This window comes from Tubulanus polymorphus, chromosome 6 (genome assembly GCF_964204645.1).
Source record: "Tubulanus polymorphus chromosome 6, tnTubPoly1.2, whole genome shotgun sequence".
In the NCBI taxonomy this organism is placed as follows: domain Eukaryota; kingdom Metazoa; phylum Nemertea; class Palaeonemertea; order Tubulaniformes; family Tubulanidae; genus Tubulanus; species Tubulanus polymorphus.
Genome location: NC_134030.1, coordinates 2,006,716 through 2,025,104, shown reverse-complemented (window position 1 = coordinate 2,025,104; position 18,389 = coordinate 2,006,716). Strand labels below are relative to the sequence as shown.

Here is an 18,389-nt window from a genome sequence, read left to right as displayed (position 1 = left end):
TCTCCCGTGGCGTTAGTTCACGTATTCGCCGCCAATGTTATATATAGAGGCAGCACTTTACGGTCAGGATTTACGCACCAACAACGGCCTTTCGGTGAATGTACATAAACTAAAATATTAGTCTGCGCACGAAATAAAAGTCTGATAAAGACAAATTTCTCAATTTATATTTGGCGTATATCAGGAGTTAGAATAAATAATAATAGAGTAAAATCTAACTGCGTAATTTTGCTTGGGCACTGAAAATGTCACTCATGCCTCGATATAGAGTACGATCCTAATACATCGACTTTTCGGGGATCTATTTAATGCTGTTTGTCAATTGTAAATATACTCTACTCTCTCTTAGGTCAATAACCATCAGGGACATTATTTCCTTGTCAGCCATTTTGAACAAATCGTCAAATTTATCCTGGTGTGAAAATCTGATTTGATTAGATGATCCACATGACTAGCAATTACGATTAGGAAAATCAACGCCTCTATTTTCGATAATTTTTTTAATCAATTTACAAATATTTCTTGCGCATGACACTGGTGACCCGATACACGAAATGGTGGCTTTTTCAACCGCAGAAATCAGGGCTCACGGCCAAGTGGTAACCAGGGTTATGGACTGAATGGGTTTAGGGTCAGGGATTGGGAAAAGGTTTGGGCTACAGCAGCCAGGGTTGATTAGGGCAGGGAATGAAGAAAATATTATCACCTGCATGGACCTTGTCTCTGAACTGTGGCGGATTTACGATACCTCACATGCACCACCCGCGCGAGGCACTCAAAATATCCGAAATACACTTCTTGTAAAAAAAGAAAAAATTCTAAATAAATTTTTAAAACTTTCAAATGTCTTAATCAGACAAAATTTCCTGAGCGCGTGTGCGTCAAACAATTGTTTCCTTGGTTTCCTGAGTTTCGAATATCCAGTTGTACCGGTCTCGAGTATTTTCTATAAAGTATTTTGAAAAAAGGGCCCTTTTTTCTTCGGTGAGGCAGAGTCAAAATTGGAACCAGGATCCGCCCGTGTAAAGGACACGTTACATGTTTGCAGTCCATTTACCGAGGATACAATAAAACAATTACTTTTGAATCGATTGTAAAATATCTTTATTTATTCAGCAGTATAAATCACAAAAATCTCTCAAATCATTAAATCATTATAAAACATCATTCAACATCAAATAAACTTTATTATCGATAACAAATACAGAGTGACCACTTTTTACCTGTTTATTAACAATCCCTGGAGTTTTATCTGATTTTTCCAATCGATTTCACAAAATTCCATGAGTGAATCAGAGAAATTTCTAGATTTAATATATGCTACAATTCATTCGATTTTCATTTAATCATGTACCGATAACATGTTTGATAGCATTATCAGAGTTTTTTGTCAAATTTTTCAAATTCACTGAGTTTTGCCTGATTTTTTCTAGATGTTTTCTGTTTGCCTGAGTTTTCCAGGTTTTCCAGGTCAGTGGCCACCCAGAAATATAACAATGTAAAATTAAACGATAATCTCTAAAAAATACTGATTCGTCTTAAGTTCTCTGAATGTTTGACATTTCCTGGGAACAGGGATAGATTCATCGAATCAATAGGAAGAGAGTGAATTGCCAGGAAACATTGATTGACATTTATGACACTTATGAATTCAATTAGTTCAAAAAGTGATTGTTCATATTAGTGCAAAATTTTAAAGCAACTTCATAATAAACATCTCAAAAGTCATAGACAATTAAGTACACCACCAGAGTCAAACTTGGGGTGATCATTATGTTGACGCATCCAAATAATTAAATCTACTTACAGCAGATTGATTTCAAATACAGGTTGGTACTAAAAAATACAGGGTCCAGTTCCACAGTTAAGATTTGACCCTGAGTTAACTCATTGAAAATGAACTAACTTTAACTCAGAGTCAACTCTAACTCACAACTGTGGAACTGGATCCAGATGACTTCAGTATTGTGATGAATTAGAAACAGAATTCAATTATTGTTCATTGGGTTTTCGTTGATTTAGAAGTGTTGAAGAATTGTTTGTAAGATTGAATCGACCACAGCACCGCCGAAAATATGAAAAACACGTTCGCCAATTCAAACACAATCGCGACCGGTGGAACCTTGATGATATCATTTGATGAATGTATGTAATCACGGCACATTAAATATACGGTGATCGTAAAGAGACAGCGGAGTAATTCAACAATAGGCGCGAACGTTCTGAAAATAGAGACAGTTTGTCATTAAGTATGAACCAGTTCACGGAAAATTGGTATCAGGACAATAAATTGCCCCCCGCCAAATTAAATCTTTTTAAAGTTTTGATCTGCACACAACATCAGTCATTCTATATCTTATAAATCTACATGCAATAATATACAAATTGATTTCTAAGTTTAGTAATTAGGTTGCATTAATCCAAATTAAAGAGGATTATATTCGGGAGGGCAATTGTCCTAGAATCTAGAAAACTATTTACGTACATTGGGGGAAATGGTCAATTAATGAGTTCTATATTACCCAGGCAGTTGAATGTTTTGATTCCAATGATTCCAAAAATTGGTTATCATTTTTTCTTTCTTCCACCCGTCCCAGGGGCATTGGAGGCAATTTTTGATTGCCGCAGCCAAATGCCGATTTTGGACAGGTTCTTAGTATTGCCACGGCAAATTTACTTAATTTCTTCAAAAACGTGGTATTCAAAAAAAAAAGCGTCATTCAGTAAATTATTGCCGCTGCAGTCGCTGCACTTCCAATACTACTACCACCTCAAGGTCATGAGTCAAACACCCGAACCACGACAATAAAATACACGATAGAATCGAAAAGAACCCGGTCTGAAATCTTAAAATATGACGACATACCTACGATCACATATCCATCCAATTGACGATAAAGCAAACAGTATATAAAGAACACCGGCAATGACTAGCACCTGTTGAAGTATCTACAAAATATGAACAAGAAAATTAACTTGAAAGTTTATTTACACCTTGAAAAGTAACACGAATCAGTGTCAGATCCAAGCTATATTCCATTCCAGAGTAGTCAGAAAACTATGAATAGCATATTTTCTATAAGAACGGGATCATTCATTTATTACGTACGCATAAAATTTGAAATTTTCAACCCCCCCTCCCCCTCAGTACGCAAAATCAGCCGTTTTATCATATACATTAAGCATTACAGTACACAATTGTACCGACCCCTCCCCCTCCCCTAATGCTTACGTAATAAATGAATGACCCCTACCTAATCTAACAGGTCCAGAATGCCTTTAAATACAAGGAAAAATAGTAATTTATCAAATTTATTCTTTTGGGAGCAACCCCAAACCCCTCGTTAATAAGCAGCACGGCTGGCATATCATTGAGCAATAATTTCTAGGAATATACTGAAATTCACCGGCTGGATCGACCCCTGCGTATTGCTTAATATTTGTCAATAATAAATAATATAAGTTCTATATTAATATTAAGGATTGATGAAATTATTTCGGATTTGAATAAATCGCTAATTGACCAGCAAATAGGCTAGCGTTGATATTTCGATAGCGTAGTGCACATCCTCTCAAAATCAAAATTTATCAAAAATAGAATAAGAGTTATGAAATATATTTGCTTTCGCCAAAATTCACAATTGTAATTGTTATTTTTGTAGCACCGATGACATAGCGCACATCGACTAGCACAGTTACGCACCTCAGAAATATTCAATAACCATAAATATCCAAATACCAATAAACCAGTATGCAATAGAATGTAGACACCACACCACGTCGGCAACTGTGGGTCGTACCGTGGCTGAGGGGCAGATACCTGGAGAGAAATAAAATAATATGCATACTTTTCAAACAATTCCTAAATATAATTCCATGCCGTGGTTCTCAGAAAGAAATTCACGTTGTTTCATTAATTCTAATCGACTACAAACGATAGATTCGAATGATCCACTTACTTCAGGAAAATCCAATCTATAACCGAGACGCGATTCGCCGGGTTTCCAGCTGGGGCCTTTAAAAATCACCGACAATTTATTCTTCAAACCGTCCTTTTCCCAAAACTGACTCCAAACCCATTTAAAATGACACAACTGAAAAATACAAAATACAGACAAGTTGCATACACAGGGAGCTGAGTATCAGCGGAAACATGCTTTCCTAACGTAAATAAAATTCCTTTCATAACAACTACAAGGAGACATCTATCTAGACATAGCTATCGAGACATCATAAGTCAATTACTTATCAGTTTATTCGTTGATAATGTAATATGACAAAATCCGTCTCTGCTAAACTCAATCTGGCAGTTTCAACCTGTAATTGTCTCTGGTTAAGAACTGCTAATCAGGCGCGTTGGAAGCAATTTTTGATTGCCGCGGCCAAATGCCGATTACGGACTGGTTCTAAATATTGGCGTGGCGAATTTACTTAGTTTCTTCAAAAACGTGGTATTTGAAGAAAAAAGAAACGTCATTCAGTAAATTATTGCCCCGGCTCTTGGCGCTGCACTTCTAACGCCACTACTAATTCAGAACTAGGTATCTAGTGTGGTAATGTCTTGATTTTTGTTTGAGTATAACTTTATGTGTAATGTGATGTGCAATGATCTGAACAAGGATCAATTGTATGATTGTCATGTGAATTGGATGTCTGAGTTTGGTTAACCCTTTCAGTGAATCTACACCGCATTGCGGTGTACGAGTCAGTAATGGATTTTGCTAGTACACCGCACTGCAGTGTATTGATTTAATTAGTCATTACTAATTATCTCTCTTGAATGATGGCAGCACCTGTCAAACATAGTGAAATATTAATAACTATCGATATACCGCGCCATGGTGTAGACGCACTATAGTGCTATTCCCATTATTCAACACACTAAGGTGGAATTTTTCAGAATTTTCAAATTATCTTCAGCGCTATAGGGTATTAATTAGCCAGCACTGAAAGGGTTAAAGAATAAAGCTGTTATATCTAATATTCTACACAGGTCTATGCCATCAGCTATCAGAAAATTCAAGATGCTCTAATTACTTACTTGTATGTGGATCGGGTCAAAGGTATTGACTAGATGAACTAAACCATAAACAACTTCATCAGTTTCACTGGCGTATGTACCTTAGAAAATAAAACAGTGCATTTCATCTATAACTTACAGATAATTTACAAACTACTGTGGAACTGGATCCAATCACATCAGACCCACACAACTGTGGAACTGGATCCACAGTCAAATTAAATCCACACGACTGTGGAACTGGATCCAGTCACATCAGACCCACACAACTGTGGAACTGGATCCACGGTAACATCAGACCAACACAACTGTTGAACTGGATCCACAGTCACATCAGACCCTCACAACTGTGGAACTGGATCCACAGTCAACCGTGGAACTGGATCCACAGTCAACTGTGGAACTGGATCCAGTCAACTGTGTATCTAGATTCACAGTCAACTGTGGAACTGGATCCACAGTCAACTGCGGAACAGGATCCACAGTCAACTGTGGAACTGGATCCACAGTCAACTGCGGAACTGGATCCAGTCAACTGTGGAACTGGATCCACAGTAAACTGTGTAACTGAATCCACAGTCAACTGTAGAACTGGATCCACAGTCAACTGTGGAACTGGATCCACAGTCAACTGCGGAACTGGATCCAGTCAACTGTGGAACTGGATCCACAGTAAACTGTGGAACTGGATCCACAGTCAACTGTGTAACTGATGATCAATTACAAATTCAGATCTTACCGAATAATAAATCCCAGATAATCAAAGTTCCACCATAGTTTTTATCGATACAATATCTGTTTCTACCGTGATGAACGCGATGAAGACTCGGTGTATTCAGTATATACTCCAGTGGTCCTAATTTACCTACAATCTGTAATTCAATTAATAATCAAATCATTGAATTCATCAAAATACACCAGTTAACATCTGAAGAGATAGAAATAGAATAAATTTTAGTGGTTTGATTTTTTTCAGCAGATGTACCGGTATCTAATTCTATTGCGAATAATTTTTTCGATTGTGTTTAAGGCGTACCTCTGTGTGAACCCAAAACTGGAACAGCAAGTTAAAATGTGCGTGCACCAAATACAATGACGGTGGAACTCCGACTATAGCCATCGGCAAATAAAAAAACTGCAATAAAAATTGAAATTTTCAGAATTGTAATGAAATATTAAGAATTAGAGTTATATGTAGATTTTTAACTTTGAAATGAGACGATTGTCCATATTATCATTTTTTAAGTTTCCCTTACAAACCCTACCCGGAATGAAACAGGGCATTTGATCTCGGAATAGGAATCAAAGTACAGATCTACATGGCGACCACTTTTATTTGACTTAATTTTTCCCTGTCACGCACGTTGTTTTTCCTGATTCCATCTGCTAAGAATCCAACCAATTAACTCTCAATTTTTTCATTTTGAATCTGAGATATAATTGGAAGTTTCAGTTTACCATAGAGAAGAATTTCTGAAACGTTGATTGCCGAAGTGCGGTTGAAAAGTTATAATCTTCCGAACTATGATGAACCTGATGCGCCGCCCAAAACAGATTCACCTCTGGAATACAGTTCAAACAAAAAAAACATTACTGACGTTTTAATCAGAAGAAAATGAGTTTGAAATCTAAATCGTAATCTATTTATAGTAAGAGATTATACACGCGATCAGTAACTGAGAATTCTATAGAACCGAAAAACAGATTGCCACTAGCTCAAAATTGTGGTTATCTATTGTCCTCCTGAGACAATTCTACACCATCATAATTGAGCCTAATGGTAACTTGCCAGGGGAGGATCTAGAGTCTGCACCCCCCGAAATAGGGTATATCTCACATTCTAATGAAAAGGGCATCCGATCATCTGAAAACTAACTTTGACTCATTTTTGAAAATACAGAGAACGAGTTTATGAGTTTGAACGTTTTGCTATCAGTTCATTATTTTTCATTTTCCTGTAAAATTCCGGTGTAACTTGACTTTTTTAAGGGGGGCCATGAACCAACTGCATCCTCCCAGTGGGTCGGTCCCTGCTTACAACGCAACCCCACATTGAAACAAAATTTTACATGTTTGAAAATAAACTTCTTCGAAACTTGGAACTTACTCATCCATAATTTAAAAGACCTTTAAACAGAAATTTTCAAATTTGGTCTCTTACCATGTGCCATTCTGTGGACCCAATAATACGCGAAGTCGACGCCTATAAACGCGATCCACCAGGTGAGCGGATGATCCCACTGTAAACTCATCAATCTCATATCATACATTATCATGTATAAAGAAGTGTCAATTCCTCGCCAGAAAATCCTGAAATAAATAAATCACGAAAATAACCTTTTAAGCCTTTCAGTGAATCTACACCGCAGTGCGGTGTACGAATCAGTGATGGATTTCGCTAGTACACCGCACTGCGGTGTATTGATTTAATTAGTAATTATCTATATTGAAAGATGGCAGCACCTGTCAAACATAGCGAAATATTAGTAACTAACGATACACGGCGCCGCGGTGTAGACGCACTATAGTGCTATTCCCGTTATTCAACACACTAGGGTGGAATTTTTCAGAATTTTCAAATCATACTCAGTACTATAGGGTATTAATTAGTCAGCACTGAAAGGGTTAAAGAATAAAGGCCTACTTAATCAAATATATGATTCATCTCCCGAGTAGGTCAGTAGCTGTCGGTGATCGCAGCAGAGTTCAACTACAAAAAGCCCATCATCTCTCAGACATACATGTCAGTATCTCTAAATTCATGGTTAATGTTAATATATTATTTTCTACTAAGTTTGTATCATCACCTCTGATTACTTGATTAGTCTCTTTGTTCTGGATTGTATATACATTACATAACTCACTATTATGAAGATAGATATATAAATATTAATTTGAAACGTCAAGTAAACTACTAGGCTAGCTCAAGGAAACATTTTCGAACTTCATTTTTGCGGTATTATTGTGGGCTTCTCTTTATATAATCGTCACAACAGCAATACAGTGTCAATCATCAAATATAATAATAATAATAATAATCTTATTTATATACCGCTTTACACTGCGTTTCAAGGCGGTTTACAATAATGAATACATTAAGATAATAAAATAGTTTTAATAAAACATTAGTTATCATAATACTGAGTAAAAAGAAATGTTTTTAGATTGGTTTTAAAATAATTAAATATCATCACTAGTACGTAAGGTTAAAGGTAGATTATTCCATAAAACAGGGGCAGCGCAAGCAAAACCGAGACTATAAAGAATTGCCTAGAATTAACTAGTATAAATATAGGCCTATATAATTTCTTTTGTTTGTTTTTTGGCTTGTTTCCTTGAATCTAGCTGCTTATAACCTGTCATGCTTTCCGTGAAATCTATTTTAATGTGAACTAAAACTTGTATTCAATATGAACAGTTGTTTCTTGCTAGCTGAGGTTCCTATTATTGATCTGACCCCATTTTAAGTCAAGGTACAAGGTCAGTTGATCAGCCGCTATCAATTGTTTGAATCACTTTAATTAAACCAGGGGAGCCTACATAACTTAAGATATTTAACCTGGAATTAAAAATTCTATAAATAGGATACAATTGAAAAAATTTATCATCCTTTGACGTTTGCCGAACAGACGGCGGTCGGTCGGTATTCTTTATTTTATCTTTGTTTAAACTGCGATATCTCAGCTAGTAAATAACCAATTTTGATAATCAGTAGGCCTATCTCCATTGACCTCTCGTAGACCTATGACATTTTTATGTAAGGTATCGTTTGGACGATAAAACTTATATGAATTTAAGATAAAAAATGATGCGATGTTTAGCGATGTGTTATATCCACTAAGTCTATACCTGCCCTTCTTCGGGTTATTAACTTACTGGCACCCCCCCCCCCCCAAAAAAAATTGAAATGCTAGCCCTAAGCGTAGAATTTTACTTTGACCGCAGACCTGAGAAGCGATTGCTTCTATTCTTCTCATTCACAGAGACAGCTCTGAGCCAGAGTATGGTTGTAGTGGAGGAGAGTTACTGATGATACTTACAGCGGAAGCAGGCTAATCAGCCCAGCACTGATAGACGTTATTCCATCATTGATACGAATTCTTCTTTTTCCTCTTAAAGGGGCTATGATCGCTTCTAACACGGCCAGAGAAAAGAAATAGGGTAGCGCCTGAAATAAACACAATACACTTGTAACCGGACCCAGGAAGGACTTCTAAAAGAAGATACCAGAGTGATAAAGAAGAAAGGCAAAGCGAACAAAACAGTGTCATTTTCAAATGATTTTGTCTTGACTTTTTTGACAGCTCTTGAATTGAATTGTCTTTAAACATAGCGTAATTAAGACTAATTAAGAATTCTAGAAAGAATTACTTACTTTAGTTACATAATCGGGAACCTGTTCTGTCGTTTCAAATGATGTTTCATTGGTGCCAACTAAATAGAACAATCTACGGACACCAAAAACCACAGGATGGTTGAAAACTGTTCCTAGATTTGCAGACGCCATAATAAAATTGAGTAATGCTGGACTGAATCAGACGGTGGCAGCACCGTACGGTAATCACGCATTCTTACTGTGGCATGCGAGTAACAAATTAGTTCAACAATTCGCCGTCAACGTTTTTTATAGGGGCAGCACGTAACGGTCAAGATATTCGTAATTTTTTGACAACAGATATTTTGTGCTTTTTTGCATCATAAAAGATGATGGATGTACTTCATGTCAACGGAGTTCTATTCATTCAGTATTTACAAATACAGTTTAAGGTAAATTCTAGGAATAATTTGTTTTATAAAGCTGATTCCTGTCGGGGTTACGCGTTCTGTTTAATTCAATTCAATCCAATAACGATTTATTGTTTCTATCTTGAACATAAATTAACAATAACTTTTATTCTTGAAATTATTATTGTTATTTTTATTATTATTATTATTATTATTACATTTGTAGGAATACAGTAACGTTATGTTATTACTGACGTATTTGGGAGACCCGAGAAACGCGTTTATTATCTATTTCCCGCTGGCATTTTACTTAAATCGATCGGTAGGAATCCGATTGTTGTGGGCGGCTTCTATTTCTGAATGGATTAACGCGTTGTTGAAATGGTAAATACGAAATTCAGATTGAACTGCCCTTTTAGCATGTTTCAATGTGTCTACACCACCATGCGGTGTATGAATCTAAATTAAGCACCGATGATGGACTTTGCTAGTCGGCTTACACCGCATCACAGTATATGTAAATACCAGTAGTTTATATCTTTATCAGAAGATGGCAGCACCTGTCAAATTTGGTGAAATATTAGTTTGTTACAATACACTAAACCAGTGTGTAGATGCACTGTAGCAGCTAGCCGGATGCTTGGCAGACCTATATAACACGCTGGGGTTGAATTTTAAAAAATTATCTACCGGTAATCATCTCCAGCTCTGGGTGTTAATTGGTCAGCACTAAAAGGGTTAAAGCTCAATTTAACTGAATAAATATCCAGATGTAGATCAGCCGTGGAGCTCTTAACACCCAAAAGAGTTGGAGATTTAAAAACTTTTTAGAAATTTCGTCCGAATTTGTTGATCATAATGGGAATACCGCTATAGTGCGTCAACACTGAATATATCTTATACAATATAGATTAATAACTAATAACTAATTACATCAATACACCGCGATGCAGTGTACTAGCATCACCCAATTTTACACTGCACTATGGGGTGGACACGCTGAAAGAGAGTTAAATGGATGATAATGAATAGTTTTTGATATTTCAGGGTTCTGCACGGTCACCGACCGTACTGGTGGATTCATGAAACTCATTTATACAACAATCAAACTCGTCCGAGATTAGATCAGTTTTATTTAACGTGTGAAACCGGTCCGGGAAGTCCGTCTGGTCACGCGATGGTTACAGCGTCTGTTTTATATCTACTTATACGACACCTCACTTGCCACAGCACCTTTGCTTCGAAACATCACAGGTACGAGATACTCATTTATAGCAACATGTTCTGTATAACAAACCAGGACTCAGGTTTTAGTTAATAAATCGCTTTAAAATTTAGGAGTTGAATTCAACCCATTTCCTTAGGAGGATTAGAATTTGATATCCTTAAATTGATTTGACATTTAAACTTTTTCGTGAAACCGGGCCGCAGCGATCCACGCCTGGTCTCTGCTAAAATTGTGCTCTGAATAAGAATAATTGATTAAAATCTATTTGTCAAACTGGTTTCAGTGTTAAAAATTGAAAATGAACTGATTTTGGTGTTACTGTCATCATTTGAAGATTCGTGCTGTTTGATCTAATTTCAGGTTTGTGATGAATGTTTTATGTTGGTTTGGATATTTCATATTCATGTTTTGCGTAATGATCTCGCGGTTGTTTATTGCTACTCATTTCCCTCATCAAGTCGTCCTGGGCACGTTCATAGGTAAACGTTTTTATTTGCATCTCGTAAACTGCGGTATATGTATGATCTTTGGATACAATGATTTATAAGTTATTACAAACCTAGAATTTCATCCCATTCAAATACCGGGTAGGACAATTTATATAATTTCACACTGTATTTTCCTTTGTTTATACCGGTAACAAACAAACAGATTTTCTGGTCTGAAGTTCATTGTGTCACTGTATCATCAGTAATAACAAACAGATTTTCTGGTCCCCTAAAGTTTGTTGTAACGAGTTTCCCATGTAGGCCTATAGATCTTGCATTATCAAACTCTGTTAAGTTGTCATCAGAGTTGTCACATTACTGATGTCATCTCTATTCTTTAGTCCCAAGTTGTATTTTGAAGTCAATTTACCAATTTGTTGTTTGGATTTAAAGTCATTCTCACGAGTACTAACAATTTGAAAACTTAACCAACAACTTCAGCACCGGTAATGATTGATATTTATCTCTGTTTTATATTTCTAGGTTTGATCGTAGCTGAATTGATTCGTCATGTTCCACTATTACACGTGCGTAGTTGTGTCTATATGTTAGTGAGTGCAGGATTGTTATTAAGTGGATTCGCTGTTTACTCGCTGATTGAGAACGTATTGAATATGAATCCGATGTGGAGTGTTTCCAGTGCTTTAAAATGGTGTCAAAAACCCGAATGGATTCATCTCGATACGACTCTATTTCATGCAATAGTTCGCGATTCTGCTGCTTTATTAGGTAAGAATTTAGGCAGGTTTCTGATTGGTCTCTTATCAATTGTGAAATTCTCTTCTGACATGTTTGTTTCGACCAGAATACACTCTACCTATTTTGGAGTAGTATAATCTGTAAATCTAGAAGATAGAAGGAAAGATAGAGAGTTAGTAATCTGTAAACCTGATAGAAGCGGCCGGTAGAGAGTATGTAATCTGTAAACCTGATAGAAGCGACCGGTAGAGAGTTTGTAATCTGTAAACCTGATAGAAGCGGCCCCGGTAGAGAGTTTGTAATCCGTAAACCTGATAGAAGCAACTGGTGGAGAGTTTGTAATCTGTAAACCTGATAGAAGCGGCCGGTAGAGAGTTTGTAATCTGTAAACCTGATAGAAGCGGCCGGTAGAGAGTTTGTAATCTGTAAACCTGATAGAAGCGGCCGGTAGAGAGTTTGTAATCTGTAAACCTGATAGAAGCGGCCGGTAGAGAGTTTGTAATCTGTAAACCTGATAGAAGCGGCCGGTAGAGAGTTTGTAATCTGTAAACCTGATAGAAGCGACCGGTAAAGAGTTTGTAATCTGTAAACCTATAGAAAGGGCCGGTAGAGAGTTTGCAATCTGTAAACCTGATAGAAGCGACCGGTAGAGAGTTTGTAACTGAATCAATAATGGGCCATTAACACATAGTTTGGGAGTATAGGAATGTTTTAAACGCAATCTTTCAAAGAATATACATGTATCAGTTGCTCTGTTTTGTAGGACTTGGGATTGCCCTCAGGTTAACCAGACGTTCTCTGAAAGATCGACCGCCATCTTTACCGAGTAGAATCTTCTACATCGCTGTCGCCGTTTCACTTTATCAGATTTTCGATCGACAAAAACTTCCTCAGACATCCATAAATTTGTTCTACGTTTTGGCTTTCGTGAAGTGGTTTTTGATGCCGGTTTCGACTGAATTGATATTTCCGAATGTCTGCGATTTATTAATGAAATTCGTGCTCTCATTCGTCGCCCCCGGTTACGCTGAATACGCGACTGTTAGACCGAAACATTCGTGAATCACGACTTGACAACAACGCGACACCCGCGAATCAGTTGATTCATGATCGACCGCAGATGGCGCTACCAGTTTCAGCGATATGGCTATCGATCTACTCTCAATTGTGATCGTGGAAATGTTTTAGATATTTTCTTTTTATGTGGGACTTTGTTTGTAGAATGTTTAACGTTGGTGTAGTCTTCTCTTTACTGCTGCATTTAATAATAACTGCCTATAATTCTCAGGTGTTTGGAATTTTTCACCAAACTGAAACTTATCCTGGATCCAGAATCTTAGATCACTAAACATGGTGGACTAGAGCTCTGGGCCCACTTGCAAAGGTCCAAAAAGGGTCTTAAATCTTAAAACTGGTCATTAGTTGTTTGATTGGCTTTATATGGTCGACTATGCAACTGATTACCAGGACTGGATTCATTACAACAACTTGCTTCTCTTTACAGGGTACTGATAGTATAATTACTTAATGTTTAATGTAATGTTTGAGATGTCACAAAGATCATTTTATAAATCTCATAGACAAAGTATCGACAAAAGTTGGTCAATTTCTCATACACTGTACACTCATACACTGTGTATTCTATGAATGGCTCATCCTCCCCCGGCAGGGATCCGAACCTGATGGCATCGAGATTGCCAAGGCACGAAACCCTGCCATAATCGACCGTGTGCGCAGATACATGCGCAGTTCAGATGATGTGATTTTTAGCCAATCAGAAATCCCGTTTTATTTTAGCCCGGGTTTTCCCATTTATAGTTCTTCCTTGAAATTTGTCTCAACGATTATACAACGAGCAATCTGATTGGTGCCGCCAGTTTTCGTTCGGAAAGCTGCGCATGTACCTGCGCACTCGGTCTAGTGTGGCAGGGGTTTGTGCCGTGGCTGAGTGCAGCGATGCCATCAGGTTCGAGTCCCTGCAGAGGGAGGATGTGAATGGCTCCGTGGCTAATTTTCTTGTAACCCTTGAAATGCAGCCAAACTTGTTTAAGATATAGTTGAGACGATGACTTATCCGAATGATGGCTTACACTTAGTAAATTGAATAAGAAATACAAATTATTTTATGATGCAATATTTTTATCAGAGTACATGGTGATTTGTTTTATTAGTTTATGATCAAGTGTTGTGTTTTTTTGACGTCAGTTACATAAACTAACTAATTTAGATGGAACTGATTGATGTGATTTTCATTCACTTCTTCCTTTCGTTCTTGAAACTTATTTTCCTTCGTCTTATTGTTTTTTGATGAATTGTACATGAAACATTCCATCGAATGCTTGTAGTCGTAATGGTGCTGCTAGAAATTTGAATAAAGTTTTTTCATCTTCAAAATAAAGTTTCTGTTTTCACGGTTATTTTTTAGTTCGAATGAGGAGTTTCTATTTAAAATCTGAAAGGACAACATTGGATTTCCCAAGTGGCGATTTGTTTGTTAATGAGTCAATTCAGGGTAGTCCCAGGCTCGAACCCGAACCTGATTATGTGGTCAGGGTGCCATTGAATGATTTGAAATATTATTTATGATCTAATAATCTATTTATCCATAAAGATTTACAGAAAAATAATCTACTTCAAATTCTACGAATGTTACAGTATAACGTTTTAATATTATTGTTAGAACGCAACTGTGGCAGTCGAGAGATTCTTGCTCTGGCAGTCGAAGAAGGCGGCAGGACCATACGGTCCTCTAGCGTGAATTTACGAGAACTAATGCAATACACTGCGACTGCGCTCACAATTGACCAATTAAAAAACAAGACACAGTTATTTACAAGTGCATAAAATGAAAATGATACTGTAAAGTTTATTATATTCAATCCACTCTAGCCAGAACATTTAGTTTGCGGAAATCCCGCCGGGGTACCCTACGGTGCTGCCACCAAATCTTCGACTGCCAGAGAAAGAATCCCTCGGCTCTTTAGACTGGTTGCTTGTCGGCTGAATACTGGCAACCAGTCTAACAGTTCTTACAAATTTGAAAGCCGAAATGACCTACGAAATACATCGTCGCCGTCTTTCATCACAAGACCAAAAACTGAAGAATCTGATTCTGAATAAAATTATTCGTTCGAAAATTCATTCGTTTATACATCGTAAGCAGAGCAGTGAGTTATATATACTGCGGACAAACCAGATACTGAAAGCATTCAATTGATCGACAACAACTTCGAATGATCAACTAAAAATTCAGTTCTGAAAAAACCAAATCAATCTAGAGGCGTTTGAGTCATCTAGAGGTATTTGATTTGTCAAAAATCGATTCAGAGTAATGCATTTGGATGATTACTCAAATCCGATTTGATCATTCGCGCAGCGCGATTTGCGTGATTTACACGGAGAGTTGGTAGAAAAGAATCAGCACGTCTCCCCGGCGCTTGTTACTTATCCGCACGGTCATCTATGATACAAATCCATCAATTAAAATATCAGCCCCAGACAACCGTGGATTTGTATCCAAAGCGATTAGATAAAAATACTTAGCTCATTATCATAAATGAAAGCAGTCGGAATGGTAGAGTAAAGTACACTGATAATCAATAAACATAATATGGAAAGGAAGGATTTCGCCATAAACCGAATCCATTTTAAACGCTTCATTTATCTGATGAAATCGTCTAGAAATTTAAAGCTATCATCCTTATCAGCATCATTTTTATCACCAGTAGATTTATCATCTTCATTTTCACTTTGTTTCTCATCATCACCACCATCTTCCTCCTTCGCAGTTTCTTCATCTTCTTTCTTCTTCTCTTCCTCAGCCTCTCGTATTTTTCTTTCCTCTTCCTGTTTCACTCTCTCTTTTTCTTTTTCAATTTTCGGCGCTTGTTCGATCACTTCTTTCGACTGTGATTCACATGTCTCTGCTGAACCTGAAATTATAAGAGTTGACAAGCAATCAGTCATTTAAACGATCATCATTTGAATTTTGACAGAACTGTATGTGATTGCAGGGGGTAGGATAATCGGGAGGCTGGGATCCAGAAGAAATCATTCCTCGGGTTAAGCAGCCTTCACCAAGAACCTTAGTGTATGATGTACCACAGTTGGTTACACTAGGATCGTAGAGCGACGGATATAACTGTGGAGACAACCACTGCCAGGACTCGGTGAAAAGCAGCCGTGCCAATATAAAAAAAATATATTATTTTTACAAATACTATTATTGTACAACTTGCTACATGAAAACTACCGTTTCAACAGCGATTTCTTGCTCCCAAAATGTCCGCGTACCAGAACAAGAGGAAACTTTGCTGGCAAAATTCAGATAAACAAAAGCGACAAAACCTCTAATGGTATCTGCCTCAAGTCAGCTTAAAAAACTGTAGTCCGGACAAAGAAAAATTACAAATTGAGAACATGTAATGTTTGAGCACTGTATCTGTTTTACGTTAACATAAAGACCTTTCTGAACATTGTTGTTAAATTTATGAAAACAGGTCTGAATGTTAAGAAATCCCTCCAGTGGTATTTGTACTGTAAATAGTAAATGTCAAACCCAAACATCGTCAGGTAATAAGACTAGGTTTTGGAGGAAGGTATGGGACTATGTGTTGGGTTACTTTCAATTACCTCCGCAAAATTTACTCAGTTTCGCAGCGGATGAAAATGTCATCAACAAAACTAACATAAAAACAGGCATCGCTCCTGCATCGATGACCTGAAAATTCAACATTTGTCAGGGCCCAGTAGTGAGACAGTAGACACTGGGACAGAGCCAATGAAAGGACAGCCAGTTCTAGTAACGTTAGACAGCAGTGTGACAGTGAAAGGACAGCCAGTGACAGTGAATTTGATTCGACAAAATATCAACAGTTTAACAGATAACAGTAATTAGTTAAGATATAATTACCACGTTGAGTTTCATGATAAATCGTGAATAGTTGATACTCTCCGGAATGTCTGTAGTCGTGGAGACTCTAAAAAACGGCGTAGTGTCTTTTCAAACGTTAACATGAATTGTAACATGCGAACTTTAGTTTCCACAACAGGTCGGTGCTTTGTGGCACGTGCGTAAACCACGTAATGTCCCGTCTACGTGTTCATAATTGATGGCTAAAGGCAATTTCTATTACATAAGTTGGATTAAGGATTTTATGGACTTGAGACATTAACGGCGAGAATCTTATTAGAAATAATGTTTTTCTTAAAATATCCATGATTGATGGCTAAGGCCGTTTTTATCATGGATTACGGATTTTATGGACTTGAGATAATAACGGAGGGATGTTATTAGAAAATAATTTTTTTTCTTTAAACGTTGAATTCATTACGAGTCAAGTGTATCGAGGGAATTATAGAAACAAATTGCCTTATTTTGGAGGCCGTTTTTGATACCCGAATGTTGTATCTATTGCCACGCAGGTGCCGCGCCATTTTTTGTAAGTTTTCGCTATTTACTGATCAACGAAAACACGACAAATATATTCATCAGAACACCAGATTGTCCACAGTGATTTTGTGTTTGCGTGATGTCAAAAGATGATGTGGCAGTTGAAAAAAATACAAATGTTCATTTTCATTTTCACAACTTGAAAATGAGGCGGTTTATCATAGATAAAGTTAGTTTTATAATTTCTTATTCATCTTTGACTTTGAATATGGAATGACCCTGTTATTTATTTGTTTTTGAGATTTTGTTTGGATTTGGTGCCACATCTGACGGGAGCAGGGGGTTTGATTACTGACTGTTCGTGTTATTACTGGACTTCCACGTCATGGTCCTATTTACGTGTGTTGAGGAGATTCGAGATGACTTTTTAATAAAATGAGAAATAAAGTTTGACAACGGTTCACATTGTAAGGAGGAGTTGATGAACGTTTCAGGCGGATTCGGAGCGTTTCACCGCAAATATAAGAAGTTTAACAGCGGCATCGAAATTTGAATCGAATTTTATATCTTAAGCTATAGGATACGGGCTCACACGATTGTCAGTGTAAGAAATCACATTTCGCATATCAAATTGATATTCGTTTGTTTGAAGATTCGAGTATAAAAATTGTCACCAAAATGTACGATAACTACACTCAAACGTGGTGAACAGATGATAAGATAAAAACCCACTATTTACAAATCAAAAGAAATCTAAAATCGAGAATTTTAGATCTCTAGGGATCTCTAGAGATCGAAACGTCGTGTTCTTATATTTTAGATTGTTTCAATAAATAA

At 37.0% G+C, this 18,389-nt stretch overlaps 2 protein-coding genes across 2 annotated transcripts; one reads left to right on the top strand and one right to left on the bottom strand.

Annotated features, from left to right (window-relative positions):
• Positions 1–1,117: 1,117 nt before the first annotated feature.
• LOC141907147 (alkylglycerol monooxygenase-like) lies at positions 1,118–9,527 on the bottom strand. The gene is made up of 11 exons (XM_074796722.1): positions 9,396–9,527; positions 9,061–9,188; positions 7,182–7,330; positions 6,479–6,582; positions 6,057–6,155; positions 5,760–5,892; positions 5,042–5,121; positions 3,960–4,094; positions 3,704–3,820; positions 2,867–2,949; positions 1,118–2,222 (listed from the first exon to the last, which is right to left on the bottom strand). The coding sequence occupies exons 1-11, from the start codon at positions 9,525–9,527 to the stop codon at positions 2,000–2,002; spliced, it is 1,383 nt and encodes a 460-aa protein (XP_074652823.1). The 3' UTR covers positions 1,118–1,999.
• Positions 9,528–9,648: 121 nt separating this feature from the next.
• Positions 9,649–14,350, top strand: LOC141907069 (glucose-6-phosphatase 2-like). The gene is made up of 6 exons (XM_074796639.1): positions 9,649–9,787; positions 9,972–10,129; positions 10,793–10,999; positions 11,334–11,452; positions 11,945–12,190; positions 12,924–14,350. The coding sequence occupies exons 1-6, from the start codon at positions 9,725–9,727 to the stop codon at positions 13,220–13,222; spliced, it is 1,092 nt and encodes a 363-aa protein (XP_074652740.1). The 5' UTR covers positions 9,649–9,724; the 3' UTR covers positions 13,223–14,350.
• The last annotated feature ends 4,039 nt before the right edge of the window (positions 14,351–18,389 follow it).